The 26875-nt window shown below is 43.6% G+C and overlaps 2 protein-coding genes across 8 annotated transcripts in view; both read left to right on the forward strand.

The window, feature by feature from the left end:
• Nucleotides 1-833, forward strand: part of LOC148005380 (uncharacterized) — a 168564-nt gene extending 167731 nt beyond the window's left edge. For all 3 annotated transcript variants that reach the window (XM_087555119.1, XM_087555118.1, XM_087555120.1), the window contains one exon: nt 469-833. In XM_087555119.1, the coding sequence (XP_087411245.1) occupies nt 469-507 (39 nt within the window). In that variant the 3' untranslated portion in view covers nt 508-833. The remainder of the gene's footprint in view (nt 1-468) is intronic.
• Sipa1l1 (signal-induced proliferation-associated 1 like 1) overlaps nt 1-26875 on the forward strand; it is a 279472-nt gene that overhangs the window by 167664 nt on the left and 84933 nt on the right. For all 5 annotated transcript variants that reach the window (NM_001389245.1, NM_139330.2, XM_087552259.1 and 2 more), the window contains 3 exon segments: nt 469-2262; nt 15466-15596; nt 19676-19864. In NM_001389245.1, the coding sequence (NP_001376174.1) occupies nt 765-2262; nt 15466-15596; nt 19676-19864 (1818 nt within the window). In that variant the 5' untranslated portion in view covers nt 469-764.

Raw genomic sequence — 26875 nt, forward strand, 5'->3', positions numbered from 1 at the left:
GAGCTAAATCCCCAACCCCAAAAGGTTTTTTTAAAAGTGAGTGTTGTAGCATAATCAGTAACATCTTGTTCAATTTTTAGTGTTCTCAGAATGCTCTCTTGCATTGCTCTAATCACCTGGTTAGGTTGGTTTTGTCTCAAACTTCTGGTCAGCACAGTGGCATGCATGATGTCTACATAATTAGAGGTCATGGGTGCAGAAGTCTGTACTTCCTTCCCAGGTTATGAAACCATTCAGCAGAAATATGCAAAAACAGATGTATTCATACCCCTCTTTCAATGTAATTGGTGGGTTTTATTAACTGTTTTTATTTTTCTTTCATATCTGCTTTATTAAAAATGTGGATTTTGGATCTATGTGCCACAATTCAGTATTGATCCTCCTTTTCATGTGCCTACTTTTGGCTGGTGCATATTTATTTTAGGAATATTTGTAAGTACTAATTTCAGGTTGTCCTCTTCTCTTTAGGGGGAGCATGGGATTATGGCAACCACAGAGCCCCAGTGATGCAAGTTCTGTTCAGTCTTTTCTGAAGGAAGCCTGCTGTTAGAGCACAGGAACTGTTGTGGATTACAATGTTTGAAAGATACGGGTTCTCAGTGGTCTGAAAACACGGCATCATTTAACCTTTTAAATGACAAGGCTTAAGATCTCAACACTACTGCTGTATTTTCTGGAAGCCATTCTCTAAAGCAAAAGTGCACATTTAAAATGCAAACATGGTGATCCTTTCTCCAGGGATTTAAGTGATCACTTTTTACGTCATGACCAGCTTGAAGAGGTCGCAGACCGAAAGGCCTGTCACTGCTGACAGAGCCTCTGTTGTCAGCACAGATGGCACCCCCAAAGTTCACACTGATGATTTCTACATGCGTCGCTTCCGGTCCCAAAATGGCAGCTTAGGATCATCAGTCATGGCTGCAGTAGGGCCCCCTCGAAGTGAAGGTCCTCACCATATAACCTCAACCCCCGGAGTCCCCAAGATGGGGGTTAGGGCAAGAATTGCAGATTGGCCTCCAAGAAAGGAAAATGTAAAAGAATCTAGCCGTTCAAGCCAGGAAATAGAAACCTCAAGTTGCCTTGAGAGCCTGTCCTCCAAAGGCAGTCCTGTGAGTCAGGGGAGTTCTGTTAGCCTCAATTCCAATGACTCAGCCATGCTGAAGAGCATCCAGAACACCCTGAAGAACAAGACGGGGCCAGCGGAGAGCATGGACTCGAGATTCCTCATGCCTGAAGCCTACCCCAGCTCCCCCAGGAAAGCCCTTCGCCGAATCCGTCAGCGTAGCAACAGTGATATCACCATAAGTGAGCTTGATGTGGATAGTTTTGATGAATGTATCTCCCCAACCTACAAGTCGGGGCCATCATTGCACAGGGAATATGGTAGCACATCTTCAATCGACAAGCAGGGGACATCCGGAGAAAGCTTCTTCGGTTTGTTAAAGGGCTATAAAGACGACAGAGCTGACCGAGGTCCAACTCCAACCAAACTCAGTGACTTCCTCATCACTGGTGGGGGCAAGGGTTCTGGTTTCTCCTTGGATGTGATCGATGGACCCATCTCACAGAGAGAGAACCTCAGGCTATTCAAGGAAAGGGAAAAACCACTCAAGCGACGCTCTAAGTCTGAAACTGGAGACTCATCCATTTTTCGTAAATTACGCAATGCCAAAGGTGAAGAACTCGGGAAGTCATCAGACCTTGAAGACAACAGATCAGAGGATTCTGTGAGGCCCTGGACATGTCCAAAGTGCTTTGCCCACTATGATGTCCAGAGCATATTGTTTGACTTGAATGAAGCCATTATGAACAGGCATAATGTGATTAAGAGGAGAAACACCACAACGGGAGCTTCTGCAGCCGCTGTGGCGTCCTTAGTCTCGGGACCTTTGTCTCACTCAACCAGCTTCAGCTCTCCTATGGGCAGCACAGAGGACCTCAATTCCAAAGGAAGCCTCGGCATGGACCAGGGAGATGACAAGAGCAATGAACTCGTCATGAGCTGTCCGTACTTTCGGAATGAGATTGGGGGAGAAGGTGAGAGGAAAATCAGCCTGTCCAAGTCCAATTCTGGCTCATTCAGTGGGTGTGAGAGCACGTCCTTTGAGTCTGCCCTCAGCTCTCACTGCACAAACGCAGGAGTGGCGGTTCTCGAAGTGCCCAAGGAGAGCTTGATGCTGCATCTAGACAGAGTGAGACGGTACACTGTGGAGCACGTGGATCTTGGAGCATACTATTACAGGAAGTGCTTCTACCAAAAGGGTGAGTGAATGCTTACTTTAATCTTTGTAATTTGGTCCACTCATGGGAAAAAAAAAAGTGACAATGTCTATACTGACTGTTTTAGCACTGACCAAGACACCTGTGAATCTTTGTCTCTCATGGTGGTACAATGTTTCAGTAGTTCTACTTTGTGATTCCGTTCTTTGCATTTAGAGATCGGTTTTTCCCCTTTTAAATATTGAAATGTCTTAAAATTAAATAGTAGTGTTTTTTTTAAGTTAAAATCTATTTAATTTAGTGAGTAAAATTAAACTCTGTGTTTTTGACTTGCTATGTCATATTTGGGGACAAATATGTAAAGTTGAAGTCTGTTAAATACAGTGTTTTTTAATTATGAAACAATTTCAATGCTGTCCTCTACTTTTTAACACTTTCCTTTGCCTCCTGAGCCTTTTTATCAAAGTTAAAATTTATTTCTGTCCCTTTCACAGGACCTCTGGTAAAAACACATTTCATTATTTGTTTAAAATCTTGAGCCAGTGAGTCTCAGACAAGACTTGAGTATAGGCCTTCAATTTGAGTAGAAAAGGTACTAAAGTGGAGAAGTGCCTTGAACAGTTAATATATTTTGGCCTCTTTTCTATTCCTTCATGGAGATGGTAGGCTAAAGTGTGTGTGTGTGTGTGTGTGTGTGTGTGTGTGTGTGTGTGCGCACATGCGTGCATGCATGTGCCATGTGCCTGAGCCTGAGAGTGTATCGTCTTATTTTGTTCTTTTAACAAAAGCAAGATTTTTTTTTGAAATATACTGTAAATGAATACATTATCAATTTCCTAGTGTTTTTTGAATAGCATTAGAATTGAGGACTACATCTGTCATGCAGGCACCCAACTAGAAGCATGATGATCATTATACACTGTGGTTCCTGGGGTAGACCAGTAGTCTTTGCAGCTAGGCGAAGAGGCCTGTGCTGGGAAGCTTCTTGATTTGCATCATCTCCAGTGAGGTTGTGATTATACCACACTACATTATAGTGTTTGAAACATTGCTTAGATTATTCTCCTGCTGGCTTTATGAGATTGCTCACTCTAGAATCTCAATGTTTTGAGATTATTGAAGGATAGACCCCATTGAAGGTTCACTGGTAAAAGAGTTCTATGTCTCATCATTAAACACTTGTCTCTCTTATTCCCAAATGGCTTCTAGAATCAATAGAATGGAAATCTCAGTTTCATTTTAAAAATGATTTTCCGGAGATCAGATTTTAGAAATGGTCTTTCTCTTGCATGTGAGAGCAGAAGATTCCTCAAACTCAACCAACTTTGCATTTAGGGACTGATGGTTCTTTGTAAAGGTGGACATTATCCAGTGCCCTGTAAGGTTAGCATCCTTGTCTTCTACATCCTAGATGCCACTGAGTTTTCTCCTTACCCCTCCACACTAGTGAACACAGACCGAAGTGTATCTGATACTGCCAAGTGTTTCTTTGGGGGTAAATTGCCTCTAACTGAGAACCCCTGCTCTCTGTTTCCTCAATTTTCCAGGCTAACACACAAGGGAACGTACACTGTCTTTTTTGTGCACTAGTATTTTTTTCTAACTGTGCAATATAATAGTCTTTGCCATGAACAGTTGTGGACTAGGCCCTATGCTAAGTTTTGAAATGACAGTTTTTTTTTTTTTTTTTCTAACTCTTAATGCCCATGAGGGGGGTGATGTGTTACTAATCATATTTTCCAAAGGAGAGTTCTAGGCTTAGGTGATAGACTGTGTGAAGCTCCTTTGTTCTCTGTCACTGTTCCCTCATGTCTGTTACGCAAGATGACAGGAAAGGGGAGCCTCCTCTTAGATATTTTTATCTTTCAAAGGTACAGAATGAAAATTTGAAAAACTAAACTCTAGCACAAGCAGGCTTACTGATTCATAGCACCTCATATATTCAGTTGGTAGGTTGGAGCATAGAAAGTAACCTGGTTACAGCTGGCGTACATGTCACTGCCTAATTGGAAATACCAGTTAAAGCAGGAAATTGTTAAAAAGTATCTGAGGTATTTAAGACATGAGTAGACATTACTGCTGTGGGTCCGAGTGCTTTTGTGTTAGTGGCTCTGCTTCCAGTGCTGCCTGCTGTCCGTGGTGTACACCAGGAACATCTGAATCTGCTTGATGGTTCCCTCTAACTCCCTAGCTGTCACATCTAAGCCACAGCTTTCTTCTTAGTGACCTTCCAGTCTTTCTAAACCCATCAGTTTAGATTTCAAATATAGTTTAAAAACTATATTTGTCTTTTCTGCTCATTTAGTCAGCTTTATAATGAAATAAGTCAGTTGACTTCCACAGCTCCTGGATGAAAGATGCAGTGAATTCTGGTCCAGCATGGAGTCTGGTTGGAGCAGAAAGCATGGATATACAAGAAATGGCCAGCTTGTCCCAGTACCCTGTGAGTCTGGTGCTGGGAACAGTGAAACGTGTTTAATCCACTAGGTCAATTCAGGAAAAGTCATGGAGCGGTTCTGCTCTTAGAGCACCATTTGGGCTGCACACCTTGGAATGTTCTAGTTGTTTGTCATTTATTGATAATGTCCTACAAATGATGACTGAATAATAACATGAAGCAGAAATTAAATCCCTCAAAGCATGACTGTACATGTAAAATTAATGCGATAGCATAAGATGTAATTAAAACCAATTCTGTTTTGTAATTTTTGCATGTGGCTTTGGCTCAGTGAAATCTGTACCTATCCTTACCTCTTTCCCCTCAATCTCTTTGTGGAAAGAGTATAGAGCAGACAAGAGCAGTTTACTCCTAGTACCAAGACTGTGGCACCCCTGGTGTAGCTGTCACCTCAGCCCCTTTGGGTTCTCATTCCACTCAGCTGTTTAATGTGTTTCTGACTACTCCATTGTGCCTTCTCCAGAACAACAACAACAGTTATTATGTATCTTATATAAATATAATTTATTATTATTATTCCTTTACTGAAGGACAGCCTTCAATCAGCATTATGTATATTATTTAATTATGTTCAGTTGATTAAGTTGTAATCACTTTGATATATTACATTGTTTTTTATGAACTTTATTATCTTGTAGGTGAAAACTTTAGGGGCCACTTGACTCTGACATAAAAGCCGCGTTTTTCTGGATAAACACTGGACAAAGAGAGGAACCATCTTTTTGTTATTTTGTCTGTCCCGTACCCCCCCCCCCCCCCCCGAGCTGAGGACCGAACCCAGGGCCTTGCGCTTGCCTAGGCAAGCGCTCTACCACTGAGCTAAATCCCCAACCCCAGGAACCATCTTTTTACCTCAGATAAACACTCATGCTCTTCCCTCCGCTGCTAACGCTTGTCTGCTTTTGTTGGGTTTTTAACCCAGCATGAAGTGGCAGTACTGATGTAGTTGACATTTATGGTGCTTCTACTTCATGCTTCATGGGGTCTCTCACTTGATTCTTTTAGGAAACTGGCATGAACCTGTCACTGTGGGCAGTGTTGAAATGATAGCACCATACACCAGGCAGCAGGGCAGCATTGATTTACTTTGCTGTTTTTCTTTGAAAACGTTTGTAGTTTTATGTTCAAATTTTCTGCGATCACCACGATCAAAGGCCAATGAGATTTTTAGACAGCAGATATTAAGGTGGAGAAATTAACTCTATGGTGGCCTGTAACCAGCGTGACCCAGAAAGGGCTCTTTCCAGCTGTTCCCTGTGTTATGTGGCCCCACGATGGGTTTCTGTTGTTCATTATCCAGGACAAACTGCCACTGTAAGCCACCTGATGAGAAACTGACACCTGATACAGCCCGCTAGCTCTAAGCCCACGTTCTTACTGTTCTTACTTCCTCTTCCGACAACACACATGGAGCAGACCTGCTGCTGAGTTAAGGAAGGCAGGGGGCTATGTGTCCTGTTTCAGTCGATTGAGAATCCCAGGTATGGATTAGTCCCTAGTTCAGCATCTAACGTCTGAGACGTGCTGCTGTTAGGCAGAGCAAGCAGCTTGGAGAGCTTGGACTTCACAGAGGTGGCTGGGCCTTGATCAGAAAGAAAGGATAGCCCCAGGACCAAGCATAGCCACTGTATTCCGAAGTCTGCTTATGTGGTAGAGAAAAGCACTATGGGATGCCCTGTGTTAAGGGTTCTTTCTGGGTGCTTACTCTGTTTAATTTTCTGAGGCACATTGTTTCATCTTCAGGTACAGTCGGCAGGACTGTGCTCTTAAACGTAACATTTCACTCACCTTCCATATATACTGGAAGTCAATTTTATTAAGATTATGCCAGCTGGCCAGCTCATTTGAAAGTAGGTGTGGGAGTGTATATTCCTTCACAGAAATACGGGGCATGAATTTGTTGAGAGGTTGACTTCGTACATATTTTAGCAAGCTGGCCTTGAACTCTGGGGCCCAAGTGCTGCTCCTGCCTCTGCTTTCTAAGTCACTGGCAGTACAGATGGGTGCTCTGTACCCTGCTGTCACCGTCTTTATATCTGATTAAGGTTTGCAAGCCACCTACAGAAGAAAGTGCTAACTCTGTGTCTTTGGAAGCAGGTATCCTCTCCTCCCTTGGCTATGATTCCCCAGATAGACTCTTGACATTCGTCCCCTTGTTACTTATCACCTCCTTTGTGCCCACAGAGCATTTGGGCTCTTGAAGTGTTTCCTTCCTATCTCTTGGCCTGTAGCTAATTTAATATTCAAATATTCAATCTTAAATATAATATACATTTGCTTCTTTATTCAACTTGTTTTTTATTCTACCTTATTAGTGTGGCTTTTCATATACCCCAGTTATCAGGGTGTATCAAAAAGGTCTTTTAAGAAGTTTTATTCAGTTGCATTGATTATCCCTATCATTTATCAGTTTTCAGGCTTTCTCAGTTCTTTCCACACGTCTCAGCAGCTGTTTTCTGCCTACAAGGGGATAGCTTTGAGTCACCCTCTCTGAAACTCTGCAGAAGTTGTGACTTAGGGGTTTTTGGTATTGTTATCCTTATGCAAATACCACCATTGTTACAAGATTCTCTGACTTCGTTCTTCTTAATTTCCAATCATTTTGGAAGGCCAGCAGATTGTAGCTACAGTTCTTTATGCCCCATTACCAATCCATACATAGTTGCTTATCTCTTGCTGGAATTCTAGCAGTAGACTTTTTAAGTCTTTTTAGCCATATTCTGTCTTCCCTGTTCAGAACCCAGCCTTTGCCAGGGCCCATCTTTCATTTAACCAGCCAGGTTGTCTGAGAAGCAGATGATGCAAGAGGTACGGACAGTGGTGGGCCAGGCCATGGCACCTGTAGAGTGGAGAGGGAGAGGAAGCGGAGCGCGTAGAGTAACCCTTCAGCCCGTGGCTGGCCAGCAAGTCCTAGTGACTCTCCTGTCTTGGTCACCACAGCAGGAGTTGCAGACTCAGACCACTATGCCTTCCTTTCTGTGTGGTGCTGTTTGAATTGCTCCCTGTTACTCAGCTCTAGAAGGGCTGTGTGGCAATTCTCCTTAAATAGCCCTTTCACAGGGTTTTCGTTGGAGTGGTGTATGTTTGTTTTTCTGTTGTCCTAACACTGTGCGCTCACACTGTCACCCCCAGTTCAGTGCTATTATTTTTGCATCTTTTTTTCCTGAGCTTTTCCCTTGAGTTAGCTGTGTCTCTGAAGTTGCGTACTCTGCTTTTCTTATGTTTTGTTCTTTGTGGTTTTTCTCGTTGTCTTGATTCTGTTTGTGACCAAAAGTGCAAGTGTGACCCGAGTTCTCCTCTGCAACTCTGAGGGGCTCTTGCTCCAGCATAGCTCCCCAACACAGACAGCGAGTACTGGAAAAGTTGTGACCGCTCCACCAGCAAGTGTCACTGTGGGGTGAAAGGGCAGTGAGCACAGTAGGGAGTAGAAGCCCTCACTTGTAACAGCAGCGTTTCCTTCCTGTCCCATTGAGCACTAAGTTAGCCTTACATCTTCTTGTGTCCTTTCATGAAGTGTGCTCCTCTCATGAGGGAGCCCTGCCTGTCCCCCAATCCTTGCCATCTTCCAAGGCCCAGATGTTCTCAGAAGTCATCCAGCCACCATGGTGCTCTTGTTTCTGTGGGGCAGTATAGAGTTGTATTTTGCCACAGCAATCAAAACACACCAGAGCAACCAGGACCACACGTTAGATTGCTTGGGCAATGTCTTAGAACTGAACGTTTGATGCTAACGTGCAGTTTGAGATGAGGGACTTGGGTATCCTGTGTAGCCTTGGGTATGATGGCCGAGAGTCCACAGTAGACACCCAGTAATAAGTGAGGTTCCTTTTCTCGTCTCTTCTGGAAATGAGACCTCAAGTGGCTGTGTGGTTATAGTGGTTTTGTGAGAGTGAACCAGCCACCAGTTGAACTCTGGATGAATAGGCGTTCTCACTGAATCTGATTTTCACTACTGTGAATTCACACAGGTGTATAGATGGCTTTGCTAAGTCTTCATTCTAGCATTGTCTTAGCTACTTTGAACTGGTTTACTTTTGTTTAACATGTTCTTGAATATAGTTTTTGAAAGATAATTATTAGACATTTGAAATAAAAACACTCATAGTTCTTTAACTCATTGCCCCTTTATGTAAATAGTTTTATGTTTTTGCTGTTATCATTTTGGTGGAGTTTATTAAGGTCAGCATAGCTTAATAATAAATTTCACTTTTTGCTGGCAAGCAAGGAGGCTGTTGTGTGCTTTAGCACATGCTCTTCTCCTTTGGTTGCATGCTTGGTTGCTTGGTTGGTTGATGGGTGGATAGATTTCTGCAGTTCTAGGGAGTGAACCCAAAGACTTCAGATTCTTGACAAGCACTCCATCTTTTAAGATTTTTCTTCGTTCCTTGAAAATGTTTTAAGCGGCAAAACTTGATTCAGCTTTTTTTCTATCCCTCCAACCAACCTACCTCCCCTCCTCCCATTCTTCCTTCCTTTTCTTCTCCTTCCAGTCAGGGTTTTATTATCCCACCACCTAGTGATTCTCTAGCTCCGTGTCCCCAGGATTATGGTGTATACCACCATGCCCGCTGTCCCACTCTGAAGAGTTGCCTGTAGATGACTTGGAACCTGGGAGTCCTGAGTGCTTTATGACTGTGGCTCTCACTCGTCATAGCAGAATCACAGTCTTAGTGCAGTGTTTGGAACAGATCCTGGCATGTGGCCAGCCCCGCACACATGGCCCCATTGGCTCCCTTCCCTTTTACCTGTGGTGCCCAGCCCTGGTTTGTTGTGGAAGCTCTACCCATACTATTAGAATAACCTTTGGGGATGAAATAGAGACTCTGGGTGGCATGCTTTTTGAAGTTTCTTTAAACAGCTGCCTTTCTTTTTAACCTCCTCTGCTGCCAACTTAATTTTCATTTTAAAAGCAACTGTTTCCCACCTTCCTCTCTGTTGCTGTTTTCGCGGTATTTAGTTCTTCTGGCTTTATCTTCTCTAACAGTAATATCATTGCAAGAAAACAGAACACGGACTGATTGAACCCAACAGGGAGAAATGAACAGCTTCAGAAAAACCCACGGTCTACTCAGGCACCTTCCTACTTTCATTCAGATTCCCTGGTGAACTTGAAAATATTAAAAGCTAAAGTTGGAAGGGGTACCCTGTACTGAGAGTGGCATAGCTAGGAACCCACAGTGTTCTGTTTAATGAGATAATAAGTGTGAAACAGGAGGGGGTGAGTTGATTGCAGTGTGGGCTTGAACAGTGGCCTCTGATCCTTCGTCTCCTAGTAGACCACTTACTGCTGCAGTTTGCACCCCATGTCCCCCCCACCCCCGTCACTTACCGTCTTTTCTAAGAAAATGGGGAGTTTTGACTCTTTCTGCGTAGTAAGTTTGGGGGTGACTCTAAGATTAGAGTAATTATTTTTGTGGCTTTGATGTGTGTTGCCATGCTGTTTCCTGAAGTATTTGGTGTTAATCCGCACTGTTGCCCCCAGTATGAGTGATCCCTCTACCAAAGGTTTCTTTGTAATTTTTTTTCCGTCTCAGAAGTTGTTTCCAATTATGTTAGGCAGAAAATAGCTATTTTATTTGGTTTGTCTTGTGTTTTACTGTTTATTTAAAACTTTAACTTGATGATTGTATGTAAATATTTAAGCCACAAATTATAATTTTCTAAGTTATTGGGCAAAAATTAAAATTTCTCTTAACTGTTCATAATTGTATTCAGTCTAAAGTACAGTGTCCCTAAGAACTGGTAATACACAGACAACAGATATGGGAGCCAGTGTGAGCAGTCCAGAGGCTGGCTGAAGGCTGTGGCTCTTGAGGGTCAACCTCCCTTTCTCCTTTACAGTTAAGGTCCAGGTGTGGCTTGGGTTTTTTGTTTGTTTGTTTGTTTGTTTGTTTGTTTGTTTGTTTGTTTTTAATGGAATGTGTGAATGTGTGTATGCAGTAGCTTATAAAAGGTGAAGTGACTGTATTTGTCACAGTTCCTGGAACTCTCAACCATTCCCTTTTCTTCTCTTTACTTAAATACTCAATATAATTGTGAATGTATTGACCAGAAATAAATCCTCAGTGTAGAATGTCCCAGAAACAGTTGAATTCCTGAGCATTCTGTGTATCATTTTGTCAGCCTTCATAATCCATAAGAAAACTCTAGGAATGGCTCTGTAACGGATGTGTCTGTTGTTGAGCTTGGTTCCCCAAGAACCATGCAAGGCATGGTAGGCACCTGTGATCCCAGTCCAGAGAGGAGCGGAGCCGGCAGATCTGCAGAACAGGCTGGTAGCTTACAAGCCACACAGCCAGCTCCTGGAACAACACAAAACCCTGCCTGCCTCAATATGTAAGATGTTGAGCCGTCTTGGAAGATACAGAATTGACCTTGGGCCTCCACGTGCATACATATACATGAGCATATATGCCCACATACATGTGAGCATACCTCCACAAATGTACATATACCACATGTATACACAAACAGATAAACATCTGTTAGAATGTTCACTGTGAAGATTGGGAGGAGTCAACATTATGGGATGGCACTATGTTTCCTGTCGACACAGAAAACACTGGCCTGTTAGCGAGTAAGTCTGAACATTTGATCTAAGTAAATAACATCTCTCTGGCCACCAAATTGTGTTTAACTCTTTGTTGTTTATAAGTTTAAAAGACTTCTGGGAATACAATGCAGTTATAGTAACTGAGAAAATGAGCTTTGATATCATGAGTGGGTACGCTTTATTTGATGCTATAGTGTGGTGCCATGACTGTCCTGAATGCTGTACCTCTGAGATTGCCTTAATCTCAGGGTGACATGAGTCCTTGGCTGAGTGCTTCCCTTTGGTAGTTGCAGCCTTGGTGTCTGCACTGCTCGGTGCTGCCTTTACACTGTTACAGTCTGCTGACGTTGGGCCCTATGGAGTCATCTCCCACAGCATTTCCAGTCATCATCCTACCATGTTCTTTACCCTGAACTCCCTGCCGGATGCTGAGAGAAAGATGCTGAGATGGATGGACAGAGGCAGGCGTGGCCAGATGACTAGACTGACCATGTAGAATCTGACACATTTGTCTTGAGATCAAAATCTAAAAACTAAACTCCAGCTTAGAAGAGGAGGACAGCTCTCTTCTGTCCCGGGGACAGTACATCACGTTAGGATTCTATATTGAGTGGATATGTGTCATGTGCAGGAAGGTTTACTTCTGTTCCCATGATTCTGAAAGCAGAAAGAGGGACCGTGCAGACTCGGGCTTTATAGTAAAATGAGGTGAGAACGTGAACTTGCAGTCTGATGCTGATAGAGTGACTGTAACGTGGGAGCCAGACAGAGGCCCTGTGTGTACCAGTGGGGCTGGCACAGACGGACTCACTGACATGCTGCTGTGGGGTCACAGCTAGAGCCCTTCCTTCATTTTGTAAAATTATGTCTGTACAAAGAGATCTCTCCAGCCTTATCAGACCAGAGAGGGGTGTCTTTGAAGATAGAGTCTGAGGAAAATGTGTGAAGTTAGTTGACAGTTATCCTATTACCTCAGGCTCAACTCTGAAGTAACTGGAGAGTGGGGGATGTACAAATATATGTCAGGTTCTAATAGTATAAAAAATATGTTTTCATTTTTACTTTTTAGTTTTATTATGGCTTACTTTATATAGGGTTTAGATTGTTTTTAAAATAATACTCTTGGGGTTGGGGATTTAGCTCAGTGGTAGAGCGCTTGCCTGGGTTCGGTCCCCAGCTCCGGGAAAAAAAAGAAAAAAGAAAAAAAAAGAAAAAAATAAATAAAATAATACTTTTATCTCCCAATTAGCACTAAAATGACTTTAAATTTATACTTTTTTTAATGTTCCTATACCTTTGTATTTGAGATATATGAAATACTTGTTTTCACTGATGTGTTGGGAATTCTTAATACTTTATAAGTTGTACTTTTACTGTGTAAACTGCTCCAGTACACTCCAGTTTTCAGCTGCTCTTTTAGAAGACACCTCAGGGGCACTCCAAGTGAGACCACATAAGATGATATAGTCAAATAAAGTATGCTTGTGGGAGTTTGGACAACTGAAGAAATTTAATTGACCCTTACATGTGAGAAGTCTAGGTTGAAGAATGACTCCAACTAGTGACGGGTCATAAAGACCTGTCAGGAAGCCATGGACAGTATCCAAGGCCTCAGAACTCATGAGTACATTTTAAGCTTTGTGGTGATGGGTTAGGTTGACATTTTAGGAGGTGTATCTCACTGTCCTGGGAACTTGGGGGACAGCAAATAAGGTAGATGAAAGTGGAATGAGCATGGGGGAGCTCGGCAGACAGTTGAGAGTTGTGAGGCTTGAACACAAGGGCAAGCCTGCTCTCACCTGACAGTGGGTGAGTGTGGAAACTGTGCAGTTCCTGGGGAAGGTTCATGTAGAGCTGAGAAGTCAGAATGGGTGAATTACCTAAGAATAAGAAGTAAAACCGACTAAGTCAAAGGATGATCAGAAAAGGTGACTTCATATTATTCGGGAAGTACAATTTTTGTTTTGTTTTTTTTTTTAAAAAGACCATCTGAAGTAGATGTTCCTGAGTTTGAACAAAATACAAAAGAAAAGCACTGGTTGTTCTCACTCTGAGGCAGCTGAATAGTGGCAAGAGTTACAGACACTAAACAGAAGTTGTCAGTGGAAGAAGAGGACAGAGAGGGCGTAGGAGAATGAGCAGAGGAAGCGTTGAAGAAGTGGTAGAGGCATCTGTATGTGTTCCTAGGGGTGCAGAGTGAGCCCAGGCCAGGATGGAGGGAGGCGAGGCTTGCTGTCTTACAGGGAAAGGGAAGACAGAGGCTACTGAAGGCAGGCAAATCTATGCGCATTAAGGTGGTGGCTGCTGAGTGTGCCGCTAAAATGCTACTTTGCTGTCCTGTTTTCATTTGACAGCTCTAGTGCTTGCTGAAGTTGAAAGGGTGAGGGAAGATTGTTTGAAAAGTTAGCCCTGCAGACACAGGAAGCTGACCAGGGAGGCAGGGCTAAGGGGGTGGGGGGGAGCATCAGGCAAGGTTACTGCTGACAAATCTGGAGTGGTGTGTCTCCATGAATGTCTCCTGGAGCTGAAGCAGCAGCAGCAGCCCCACAGCGTGTGTGAACTAGAGTGTCTGGATGCAGCAAGGAGGGCAGAGTGTGGCCCACACACTCGTCCCCCGGGCCCACAACCATTCTGCACTGGGAACTGAACTCTCTGAGGGTTGGTTTCTGAGTTGCTTGAGTAGGTGGTCCCCATGCTGTCTTGTTTTCCTTTAAGTTCTTGTCAGCTCTTTTATACTATTTCTGTCTCCCCACTTCTGTTTTTTTCCTTGTTGTCAGTTGTTCTCTCACATTGCTGTCTGCATGCAAGTCTGTATCAGCCCTACACCCTGGACTTTGTCAACACCGGGATTTATCTGTCACCTCTCTGAAATAAAGCTGTGGGCTGGAAGACCAGACAACCAAGCTTGTTAGAATTGTGTGCAAAGTAAGAGTAAATATCCCGTGAGTGTGATTCTCATGTGCTGTGCTTTGAGGGTGTACGTGAGTGTTTGGATCCTGTGGTGTTTATTGGCTTGTTTCTCAGTTGTCCATGTATGAAATGCTTGCTGCCTGTATTCCCATTGTGTTGTCTTATTTTGAATTTCCATGGATTATAATATTCTTAGAACCTGCAATGTTTGAGTCTATCTTTTATAATTGTATATAAGTATTTATTTGTAAAGCATTTCCTAAATTTTAAAGCCATATGACTAGATATGCTAAATTACTTATTATTCTCATGGATTTTCAAATACCTACATATTTTATATGGAAGTAACATGTTTTCAAATATGCGTTTTATATGCCAATAATGTACCATGTCATGACTTAGTCACGTCACGTGTAGCCGACATAGAACAAGGTAAAGCAAATGCTTTGGGAGTTTGAAAAGTAAGTTATCTGCTTGTCATTTATTTGGTGTTGTATGGATTTTCTCATCTGTGACCATTTCATGTACATATCAACAGTTTTGAGCCTTAGAGGTAAATATCCAAGTGCCAGTGAGTATCAGTTTTGTTATTTTCTATAAGTAACTCTTATCAGTGCTAAGGATTGACTCGAACTTCATGTACCCTAGGCAGTCACCCTGCCCTGGTCTGCACCCTCCACGAACAGTTAACTTTGCCTTCCACCCTCTCGTCAGATGGAAACTTTCCCTATACCCAACCCTACCCACCCCACTCAACTCCCACCAATGCCATGCTAAGGCTTGGAGCCTTGAACAGTTGAGAGGGTCCACTGTACCCACTGGGGTATGTGACCACAGTTTGTCTCATTCCATGGGAATTGTTGATAAGGCCAAGAACCCCCTGGCCAGCCTCCTACCACCCAGGCCACAGTGAAGCTTGTTTCTCGAGGCTCTTCTCCCTGCCATAGGCTTCCTAGGTGCATAGGACTGCTCAGTGGGTCTTCTTCCCAGGGCAGGGACATCTCTCCAAACTCTCTTGTATGTCTGAGTAAAACCTAGAAAGGCCTAGCACGAGGTACTTATAAACTGCATCCTAGGAAAGCACATTAAACACCTAGAGTAGTGAGCTGTAGAGTAGTCAGAACTCAGCAGGCCTCTCCGTGCTGCCCTCCAGCAAGCCTGTGTACCCTCAGTGTTTACAGCTCAGTGAAGGATGCTAGCATTTGTTAAACATACATGTATCTTACCAGTGATTTCTGGGAAGTGACCTTGAACCCAAATAGAATATGATGTTTCGCACTGTTAGATAAATTGTCTAACTTGGTTTTATCTTATTTTACCTAAGAACACTGGAACTATTTTGGGGCTGATGAAAACCTCGGTCCAGTGGCTGTGAGCATTCGAAGGGAAAAACCAGAAGACATGAAGGAAAATGGATCTCCCTACAACTACCGAATAATTTTTAGAACTAGTGAGGTAAGTGAGCAGGATGTGAGACTTAATCCAGGAGGGAAATGGAGCAGGAGAGGAGAGGAGCTAGGGATTAAAGTCACTAAGATAAGGTTAGAATGTCCTTGGAACAAAGAAGGACCAAGGCTGGGGAGCTAGTTGATAAAGTGCTTGCTAAGACCTGAGTTCAGTTCCCAGCACCCACATACTGTCGTGGTGGCCTGTGCTTGCGATGAGGCAGAGCCTGGAGCCTTCTAACTCGACAGCTTAGCCTACTGGGCAAGTTCCAGAGTAACCCTGTCATTAAAAAGAGTGGATGACTGGGGACAGACACTTGAGATGGCCTTTGACTTCTACACATATGTGCATGGTGATACTTGCAAAAGACAGATCGGTTCTTTTGGTGGTGATGCCTGGGAAAGGTGTTGCCTCTTGTCTGGCTTTTTGGTTTTGCTTGCGGTTAAGAATGGTGAAGGAATGAGAATTTCTGCACAGAAAGGCAGGTCCAAAGGAAACTGGAACCCTTAAGAGTCACAGATTAGAGGCATCTAGAAAGCACTCAGCACCTCAAGGAACCAGAGATCTCACAGGTGAGACAGAATCACCTCAGGCTTCTTCATTCATTCTTCCTGCTACCGTGTAGACTGACCCGGGAAGTGTCTTCCCCTTCACTCCAAGCCTAGAACAGACTATTAGAGCCAGAACATGATCTGCTTATGAGTGACAGGCTCTCTGAGGTCTTTAGATACTGTGATTACTTTATTTACATACTGTGTGCTTGTGTGCGCAGGCGGGCTTCAGAGGAGAGCTTGCAGGCATTGGTTCCGCTCTGTCGCCATGTGTGTTCTGGAGACCAAGCGCTCTAGATCGTAAGTCTTGGCAGCAAGTGCCTCACTAGGGAGCCAGCCCCTGACCTGTCAGAACTCTTTAGGGATTAAATATGTGGACTTTTATTTTAAGATAAAGTTTAAGTTTTTAGGAAAGGTAAAATAAAAATAGCTTATAAAACATTTAAACCAGAAATCCATGAGGATAGTTTGGAAGCTATGCGGTCTTCTTTGCCTTTTCTTTCTAAGCATATATTTAATTATTTCAGTTATCAATGTATTGACTCAGCTCCTAATTCATTTTAGGGTTGTTTTTATAGAGCAATACCTAATACACCTGAGGTCAAGAAAAGGATGGTTTTGGAATTAGTTTAAATAGAGCATTTAGCTGTATTTCCCTCATTGAGTACAGGGCAAGTTTCAGGGGTTGGCTTCACTTCTAATTGTTTCTGAGCATGAACTCTCAGGAAATTAAAAGTATGGGTTTGAAGGCAACAGTTTTATATCTATTGCACTATTTATAGTGGCCAGGGAGGAATGGCCAGCCTGCCTGTGTTCACGGTCTATTCTCCTGTCAGCTGATCGGCTCTGAGGCAGCAACCTTTCCCTCTTCCCAGGTCTACCAGACTTCTTAAACCACCCTTGTCTAATTTCCAAGTGGTTTTCTGTTGCTGTCTTTATTCACTCTAGCAACTCCCCTATCCCTGTGTGTGACACCCCCATATCTCTCTCTCACACACACACACACACACACGCACGCACACACACACACACACACACACACACACACACACACACACACACACACCTCTTCCAGTTGATGCTCCATCTTACCTTTGCTTTTTTATGAGTTGTTTGGCCTTTGCCATGATCTTGCCCCTCTGTGCCGAGCAGAGGTGAGATCTTCTCTGTAGTCCTCCTTGTCCTCAGGCCCTGCAGTGATGCCCCTCATCTTGCCTGGCAGGCCTCCTCCCTGTCCAGAGCTAACTTCTACGCTGCACAGGACAGTGGTCTCTGGGCCAAAGTGGCTCTGGTTTTTCCTTCTGCTCTTTGTCCCTTCACTGTCTCTGCCTACTCTGCTCTCCTCTCTCTGGTCTTCAGTCACAGTCCTGGCCGCCTTCTGGGCCTCATCAAGTCAAGCCTTCCCCTTAACCTTTAGCTGAAAAGCCTGAGTGTCGTATAAGCCATGGAGAACCATTCCACTTGCTATTTAGGGTCAAATTAATAACCTTCCGTCCCTGGCTATATCTGTAATTCTGTTTGGGCCAGAAATCTTGACATCATACTTGACTCTTCTCTTCTCATTACTGCCCCAAATTTAGTCTGCCAGAAACTGTTGCAAGCTTGTCTTCAAATACTGTGTGTCTGGAGTCCAAGCACTTCTATCCCCAAGGCTGAGGCCTGGTCCTACATCCTTTCACCTAGCCTAGAATCTCTAAATACAAGCCAGATCTCCACATTCTTCTTTGAGAATCCTTTAGCCTTCTCCATCCTTCTGAATAGAGCCAGCCTAGGGGTCAGTGTACCTGCTGAGGTGCCCTACCCTGGCCTGCAACTGCCCTAGCTCCATCCTCTGACTGCCAAAGGACTTTGGTGCTCTGCTCCTCCTGTGGCATCAGCCTCCTCATCAGGTCCTAGGCTTCCAGAATTCTCTGACTCACGCTCATGTAAGCCACAGGACCCTTTGCTGTCACAGATCTGAATTTTCTGCTCTCTGCCATTGAAGTCTAATCTCTGACTCCATGCCTTTTCAATAAGACCTAACACAGCTGTAATACTGCACTCACTCTTTTGTTGCTTTTCTATCTCCCCCGTAGGAATGGGAGCCTCATGAGAAGGGCGCTTTAATGTGTTCATTGCTGCAATGTGGAGTAGCCTCTTGGCTGGGTGAGCAATGGAGTGGGGCTTCTGATTCTTGACTTTCATCTTATTCTTGACTTTATTTCTCCAAGTGTGCCTGTAATTTCTTCTGGAAATCTGGTGACACTGCACAGTGGAGTCAGGGGCACAGAGTGCTCCCCCAGCTACACGGTCTGGCATCTTTTGTGTTCTCAGCCCCACCACCCCACGGTGTCTGTCCTGTCTCTGGGTCAGCTGCCACAGATCTGCATTCCCACTCAGGCCCTAATTTCCTTTATCTGTAGCTTTGTTCATATTTCCTCTGCTGGTTTCTTTTTTGTAGAAATGTTCTTTTATTCTTTAACACATTTTTTTCTTTTTTCCCTATTATAAATTTCTGAGGTCACCTCTTCTGTTAGGGTTTTTTCCTAGTGGCCTGGGCCACTGTCATTCTGTTTCTGCCTTTGGATTGTCTTGTTGCTTTCTTTTCTTTTCTTTTTTTTTTCCCTTTTTCTTTTTTTTCGGAGCTGGGGACTGAACCCAGGGCCTTGCGCTTGCTAGGCAAGTGCTCTACCACTGAGCTAAATCCCCAACCCCGTTGCTTTCTTTAATGAACAGTCTTCCCTAGATTCATGTCTGTGTTTCTCATCTCTCCCTGATAATGCCACACACATTCCCAGACATGTATGTGACTGTCACCTTACAGTTTCCATGTTTAATGGAATGTCCCCTGTGTTTCATTTCTTAGATCATCAAATAGTAGTTAAATTCATGAACAGTTTTGCCACATGGACCTTTCGAAAATCAAGACCCCTTTAGCTTCATGCCTGGCTTTATGTTTCTCTAGCAGATCATCACTATTACTAGAGAGCGCCATTGCTTGAGTTAATATTTGACAGTAGCCAGAGTGTTTTAAGAAAGGAGAAGTCATTGCCAGCTGTTGACTGCAGTCATTGCTCGTAGAATATCTCAGCGGCTTATGTTCTTCAGCCACGTTAGGAAACAGCATCCTCCTCGTGCTACCTTCATCACTATAAAGAGTATCCAGCCTCATGCTCAGTGTTCACTGTCTCCCTGGGATGCCTCTCTAGTCCTCAGTGTGCTTCCTGGTGCTGTATAGTGAAACAGAGACCTTGAGCTCACGGATCACTGAAGGCAGGCTGTCTTCGTCACTTAAGTATCTAGCTCAGTACTGTAACAAATAGGTCGTGAGTTCTTTTGAACTTCGTAGGAGTTCTTGGACATGCGTTGGCCTCATTTTTCATGTATGGAACATCCTACATTACTTCTCCCTCACGTACCACCTCACTGATTTGACCAACCACTAGCCATTGTTTAGCTTTGGACAGAGCTACTGTCTAGGCTCCAGAGCATAATGCATACTCAATATCTAATGCTGTCTGTCGAGAGGCCTCACTATAGCCCTTCTCTCTCTTGTAGCTCATGACACTGAGAGGGTCTGTCCTGGAGGATGCCATTCCCTCCACAGCCAAGCACTCGACAGCCAGAGGATTGCCGCTGAAAGAGGTGCTGGAACATGTGATCCCAGAGCTCAACGTGCAGTGCCTGCGTTTGGCCTTCAACACGCCCAAAGTCACCGAGCAGCTTATGAAACTGGACGAGCAAGGGGTAGGTGTGCAGTCCTTGCTGCCTGGGTTTCCTTCTGACGTCCGGAACAGACGATGGTGTTTCTTCTTAGTGGGAGGACTGCCGTTATTGTAAGGCCCGTCTGTGATTGTTCATCTGACCTTTCTGAGTCGACTTCTCTGTGACAGTGCTGATAGAGGGCTTGAGCCGTGCTCTGCTCTTTCTGTGGCCACTGGCCCACACAATGGATTTCTGAGTATGTAGGGGAAAGACATGGCAGTATTAACAGTAATAGTAAGTAAAACGATGGAATTACATTACTAATAATTAGAATGAGAATGGCAGGCACTGCTGAATTGTCCACCAGATGCTATCCAAGGAGTTTAACATAGTTATCCTATTTTACCTTCCAACCTTAAGAGAATGGTGCTGTTATTGTCTCCATTTAGAGATAAAGAATCTGAGGCATAGAGAAATTATATAATACATTCAGTTTCTCACCTTATAAGTTAGAGAACCAGGATTTGAACATAGTCATCTGACTCTAAGCATGTGCTGTTAGCTGTTACCATTCCTAAAAGCTTAGATTTAAGAAAACCTACTTTTTAATACTGCTAAAGATGCATTTTTGCCTAGGACTTTAAGTATGAAAAATTAAAACTAGGGTGTGAGTCAGTAGCTTTGTCAAAATTCTCAAGGTTGCTGCCTCCATTTCTGTTCCCAAACACATTGTCCTTTGATCAAGGTGCTTGAGTAGATAACTTCTGCAGATGCCCCAGAAAGGACAGGGCTGCTGGGACTGGAGACCACCGTCATCCCAGTAGCACAAGCAGCATCCTGCATGGGGTAATTGAACACACGGCTTACAGACATTCCGTCTATGTAACCTTACCTATAACTTCTTTTAGTGTTTCAGCCATTTGCCCTCTAGCAGTGGGGAAAAGTAGGTTGAATGGTGCATGTCAAATTTGACCAGGTATGATGTCATTTTTTTCTATATTGCATTAATTAAAAAATCTGATTTTATTAAATTAAAATGAACACCTCCTCCAAAAAATAAATTTCATAATACCATAAGTCTTTCCTTCCATTCACTGAACATATAAGATGAACTAGAAGTTGGTGGGGTTTCCTAAATCCTCCTCCTTCTATCACGCTTACAACTGTGTACACATCATAGCTAATGTCCCTTCAGTGTAAATACACAAAGAATCTTGGGAGTGTCCGTTTGTCTTTATCATGTGTAGCTTTGACATACACTGAATGCTTTAGAAGGTGGCTGCTTCCTGAGCCGCAGTGCTCTGAGGACTGTCTTCCAGCACGCACTCTGAACACTAATAAAGGAGGAAGAAGTAGAGTGGCCGTTCCAGCTTTATTAGTTCAGTCATTTCAATTACTGTGCTTACTCAGGCATTGACAGAACAGTCTTATACTTAACATTCGCAGTCTCTACAGAACAGATTACTTCATATAAAGGAGGTGTCTTATTGCCATTTCCCTTGTTTTAAACATATTAAATTTAAAAATTCATGCTCCAGTTGTGTGTTTTTATGGGACGTCTGGCACATTTTGTGTCCTCTTAGTGATTGCAGTGTGCAGGCCGCAGATGGTTGTGATTTGTGATGAGCATTTCATGGTCCCTCCAGCACAGGAGCATAACAGGAACACCATGACGAGTTTAACTCAGTTACATTTGTTTAATTCACAGAATTGGCCATTATTCTCTAATTATCACTTCCTTATTTTTGGTTACTAAAATATTTTTCCTTTATAAATTATTAATTATAATATATGATAATTGTTTTATTTGGCTAAATATTACAATATGGCCGTCAGTAGGTCCAACTGTGGTTTTATTTTGAAAAACATGTCTTAAATACATTATCTCATTAAATAGACTTTCACTGTTAGGCAGTGGATCTAGCAGTTAAAGCATGGCATTCTGTGTGAGCTGCCCCATACCTGCTTGACTGCTCTGCCTTTGCTTTGCCTTGTCTGTCTGCACACAGCCTTCAGCTGGAGCCATGGTGCTGCAGAGCTTCACAGGCAAGGCGGGGATGCCTTGGGGCCACTTTGAGAAATAGATTCTTTTGGAAATAGGCACTTTAAAAAGAAAGTCACTGGGCCGTGGTAGCACACATAATTAATTCCATCACGCTGGAGGCAGAGGCAGATGGATCTCTGGAGTTGGAAGCCAGCATGATCTATAGAAGAGAGTTCCAGGACAGTCAGGGCTACACAGAGAAGCCTTGTCTTGGACGTCCCTCCACCCCACCCCACACACCACCAATAAAAGAAAAGAAAAGGAAATGTAAGCAAGTGAAGTGCACAGCACATAAATTATTGCAACATTTCTAGTTTCCATCATTCATTCTCTCTCTCTCTCTCTCTCTCTCTCTCTCTCTCTCTCTCTCTCTCTCTCAATTCAAGCTTTCTGTGTATACTTGCATTAGATTCTCAATGTGATACTAGGAAACTGGACTTACTAAAGAAACTTTTCAGTCTTACTGTATTATCTTTTCTACCCTTATTAAACTCCTAGAAAGAGAAAACACACACACAAAAAAAGTTTACTATATTGTGGCTTTTTTGCCTTTTGTGCTTGATTCTGTCATGAGTATAGAAAGCACAAATGAAGTAAGCAGAGTTTTTTGTAACGTTATACAACAACATGCCGCCCACACCTCCAGTCACTTGCCGGTCATTTGACAGAGAGTTGGGGCATGCATGCCGGAGTTGAAAGACTCTTGAGGAAACTCATTTTGAGACATGAGTGAACACTCTGTGGCTTGTCCAGGCTTGCCCATTCTCCTACTCTTTTGTTTCCTTAGCTCTTTTTCCCTTGGCTATTTTAGTCCTATTGTTACATTGGCCGTTGACCGGAGTTTCCATACTGGCTGTAGTTTACTAGGAGTTTACCTGCCTTCTTTGTCAGGTCTCTGCTGCCCCTGTCCAGGGCATCTGTAGGATAGAGGCTGACTAGACAGCATGCATTGTACTTTTACTGCATTCCTATCTCACCTGACATTATCTGAGTTAATCCTCTCAGTGTCCCTGAGCAGTTCACTCTAAGAATTAGCCAGTTTTCTGTTCAGCAGCTGAGATCCCAGACATTTCCAGCATTTTCTGCCCTCTCACCTCTTGCTAGGACTGAACACTGGCTACAAATGTGTATAAATACTACCTTTTAAAGAATTGCAATGTATCCTTTGCTTTTTCTTGTCTCAAATACTTTTTTCCCTAAAGGAAATTGTGAAGTGCTAGGACTTTGACTATTTATTCTGTGAGTGTTGACATTGTGTGGCCAAGTCAGGCTCTTTTCAATTATGTCAGTCTTGTCCTCAGCGGTCATTCCAAGCCACCTACCTTTTGCATTGGTAATGGCAAATTGTGGCATGCCCTGTTTTCAGGAGCTGACAACTGTGTAATACTCAGTACAACACTGGGCACTTAAAAAAAAGTCAAGGAATCTTAGCTGCTATTGATGGTAATAAAACGATCACTTGTTAGTCACTTAAATGCACTGTCTTATTTCATCCTTCCAAGGTCCTGTGGGAGCACTCCTATTAAAAATAAAGTATTGTGCTCTGCATGCAAACACAAGTGCTGTAACTCCACACATACTCCTCACAGACTGATAAAGACTGGAAAATCAGTAGGCTAGTAAAACCCAGCCCATAGTCATGAAAGAGACAAAGCCATACAGAATACAGTAACAGATGTCAGGCTTAACAAGGAACTGAAGATACCTGCAAACAGAGAGACCAAGGGGCATGAGTTAGGATTGGCTGACAAGATCAGAATGAGGTGCCCCTTGAAGGGGAGGAGGCTTGCTTCAGGCCCAAGAACACGGTCACAGGTTCCAGACCAATCAGTAGGAACAAAGCCTAGCGAAAGGCTCCATGTGTTCATGGAGCAACAAGCAGGCTCATTGAGCAAATTGGAAACTTGGACTAAGCCAGGTACTGTGTGAATAATTTACATGAATTATCCAGGTACACAGACTTCACAGCCCACATGCCAAACCCTGTGCTGTATGCCCCATTCTACTCCTAGAATGATGGCTCCAAATCTTAGAGGCACCCAGTATGAAGTAATGTGTTAAACCCGAATAAATCAGAGTAGGGCTGGCTTGTGCATGTCGGAGGCTCACTTGCTAGTTTGTAGTAGAGAGAATCAATAGTTCTGCTTCATTAGGAAATGTCAAGTCTCATATGGCTGGTAGTGATTTGACTAAATGAATATCCATTTTAAAAGGTGTTCATTTAAGAATCTGAAAATGAGGACATGTTGTTTTTAAAGCAGTTACTGTTCAGGTTGATGTTAAAGAGGACGAGTGACCACCGTGTTGTACAGCTGTAGCACCTGGTAAGGGTGGCTGTCAGGCAAAGGCAGTGCCTGCTCTATAATAATAGAATAGCACTGACCCTGTGATCGGGCATGCACGGAGCGCTGCTGACTTCTGTTCACTGCCACGGTGCGTTATTTTATTGTGAGGCTAAATGAATTTGACGGGCCACTGTCATCTTTATGCAGGTAGCTTATTTTGAAAAAATGACCCATAGGGGAAACATTGTTTCTAAAACCAATTTTCTGTGAATGACACTTTGGCAGAACAGTAACACTCCTAGAATTTAAATCTCATAGATTATGTGAGTAACCAGTGCATGTTTGACATCCAGATGGTACCAGGTAACTCCTGGACCTGGGCGAGCATTCTCAGAATTGCACCCATCAGTCATCAGGACTGTGCTGTCCATGCTTGCCTGACTGAGGCAATGACAGGATATCACTGATGGCATTAGTGTCAGGGAACAGAGGCTGTGGTAGGAAAGCAGTTTGCACTGATGAAGCACAGAAAAACTGAGCCACAGACAGTAAGGCTCCTTCATCATCTGAAGAGTGGCTGGCACACAGACCATTTTAAATTATGGCTTATCTTTGAAATCCAGCCTTAAAGTAAAAATTTAGGCCTTTTCCCCCATGTAATTGGTATGATGTCTTCAGAGAGCCTGAAACCTAGGTAATGTGGCCATGTTGGCTTGAGGATCTCCGTTCTTCCACTTTCTCCCACCCTTTGTTCTACCCATCCCGGAAGCTCGCCAGGGATGCCTGAAGCACAGCATTACTGGTTTACATCACGTTTTCTCAGAGCCTTCCTGTTTACTGGGTGTGTTTTATAGGCCTGCCTTCCCATGCTGTGTGCAGAGGCCTAGTCATGTGACCCTGTTCTATGGCTCTACCACCGAGGTAATGCCTTCAGCTTTGTCTTTGACGAGCAGTGGAGTTGATTTCAGTCTTTTACACATTAAGCCTTAAGGAAGACTTTTTCCTATGTAACTGAAAATCATCTCAATGTCAGCTTAGATGTATTTATTATTAGCTCAATACTTTCAGATGAATCTTTTCATTTTTGGAGTTTTTTTTTTCACAATACAAATAATATTTTAAAATAATATTAAATTATGTGTTTAGAATATTTTATTTACATTATGGCAAATATAAGAATATATTAGCATAGAATCTGTGCAAGCATACATAATTTTGAAATTTGTTACAAAAAAACCCCTTAACTTTCCTACCCAGCCCAATAACCATGTTTTTCTCTCCTTCCCTTCCTTCTTTTGCAGTCAGTTTGTATTTGTAATTCCCAATGAGGATAAAATTTAAGTGCTACATTTTTAAAAATTACAGCACTGATGTTTTCCCAGTCTATGCCAGGAAGACAATAAAGATTTTCATCTTTAGGAGGAAGTCGGAGAGTTCTGTTTATGAAGACCAAACCAAAGTGAACACAGTCCAGGAGTCCCCATTCCCAGCAGGCAAACTGCTCCTTGTAGACTAGCTGCCTCCTCTTCGCCCCCAAGAATAGCCAGGGAGCCCAGCAGGAGAGCATTTTTAGAAAACAGGTTGAGAGTCCTGCTTCTGAAAAGGTAGAAGAAGGCCTCCCACTCTTTCTGTTCACAGCAGCCAAGATCTTGGACTTATATATAAAATGAAGACAGAAAAGGTTGGAAGGTGGCTGGAGGTGGGAGGTAGGCGGCAGGGTAGTCAGGAGGGTGGGAGGTGGTCAGGAGGGTGGGAGGTGGCCAGGAGGGTGGGAGGTGGGCAGGAGGGTGGGAGGTGGGCAGCAGGTGGGCAGGAGGTAAGAGGTAGTCAGGAGATGGGCAGGAGGGTGGGAGGTGGGCAGGAGGTGGAATCTAGCCAGGAGGTAGGCAGGAGACGGCAAGATATATGAGGGAGGGAGGTGAACAGGAGGTAGGCAGGAGGCAGACTTGGCTGTAGATGAGGTTCTGGCTTTTCTTTTTGGCTCCCAGTTGGTTTTGGAAGAGGCCAAACACAGTTGAGTTCTGATAAGCATGGACAAAACTTTTAAAATATTTTATAAATAAACAGTGGAACTTCCCCGCACTGGGGAGGCTCTGCTGGAGTTGAACTGAACTTGCATCTCTGGATCCTGGTCCCCACGTGGTGGCATCAGATACCAGGTATTTAGGAGGTTTCTGTAAGGCTCACCTGCACTGCTGTGAAGTCACATGGAGGATAAGAATGATGGTCTCCTGCCCCTCCCCCCTCCCCACAAGCCACAGCAGCATTTTTGCAGGGCCTTGTAGGCTGCTAGGACTTCCCTGTCCGACAGCGGTTAGCCTTCTCCTCCGATGGCAGGAGAGACCAGGAGAGGAGCAGTCCTCAGTCTTCTGTGTGTGAAGCAACTGGCTCACCCTGTTCTCCCAGCAAACACTGCATGCCCTGAGCCATGGCAATCTGGTGCCACTGAGGTGACGTGGACAGTGGTCCTCCTGCCCACCTCAGCAAGGTGACAGGAAAGCAGAGAATCTGGGACTCTGGAGAGTGTATGTCCCATGCTTTGAGAACTATGGCACAGTGAAAGAACGCTTAGCATGTTACACCACATAGATGTCTACATTACACATTTAATTCTAAAGGTTTATAAAAACTGGGTTGTCCTTGTGGGGCTGATCACCCCAGTGTTCTTGTGGCCTTTTCTGGGAAGATGGGTAAAATGCAAGACTTGCTCAGATGTGCCTGAGA

Source organism: Rattus norvegicus, chromosome 6, assembly GCF_021556685.1.
Source record: "Rattus norvegicus strain SHRSP/BbbUtx chromosome 6, alternate assembly SHRSP_T2T, whole genome shotgun sequence".
NCBI classification, from domain to species: Eukaryota; Metazoa; Chordata; class Mammalia; order Rodentia; family Muridae; genus Rattus; species Rattus norvegicus.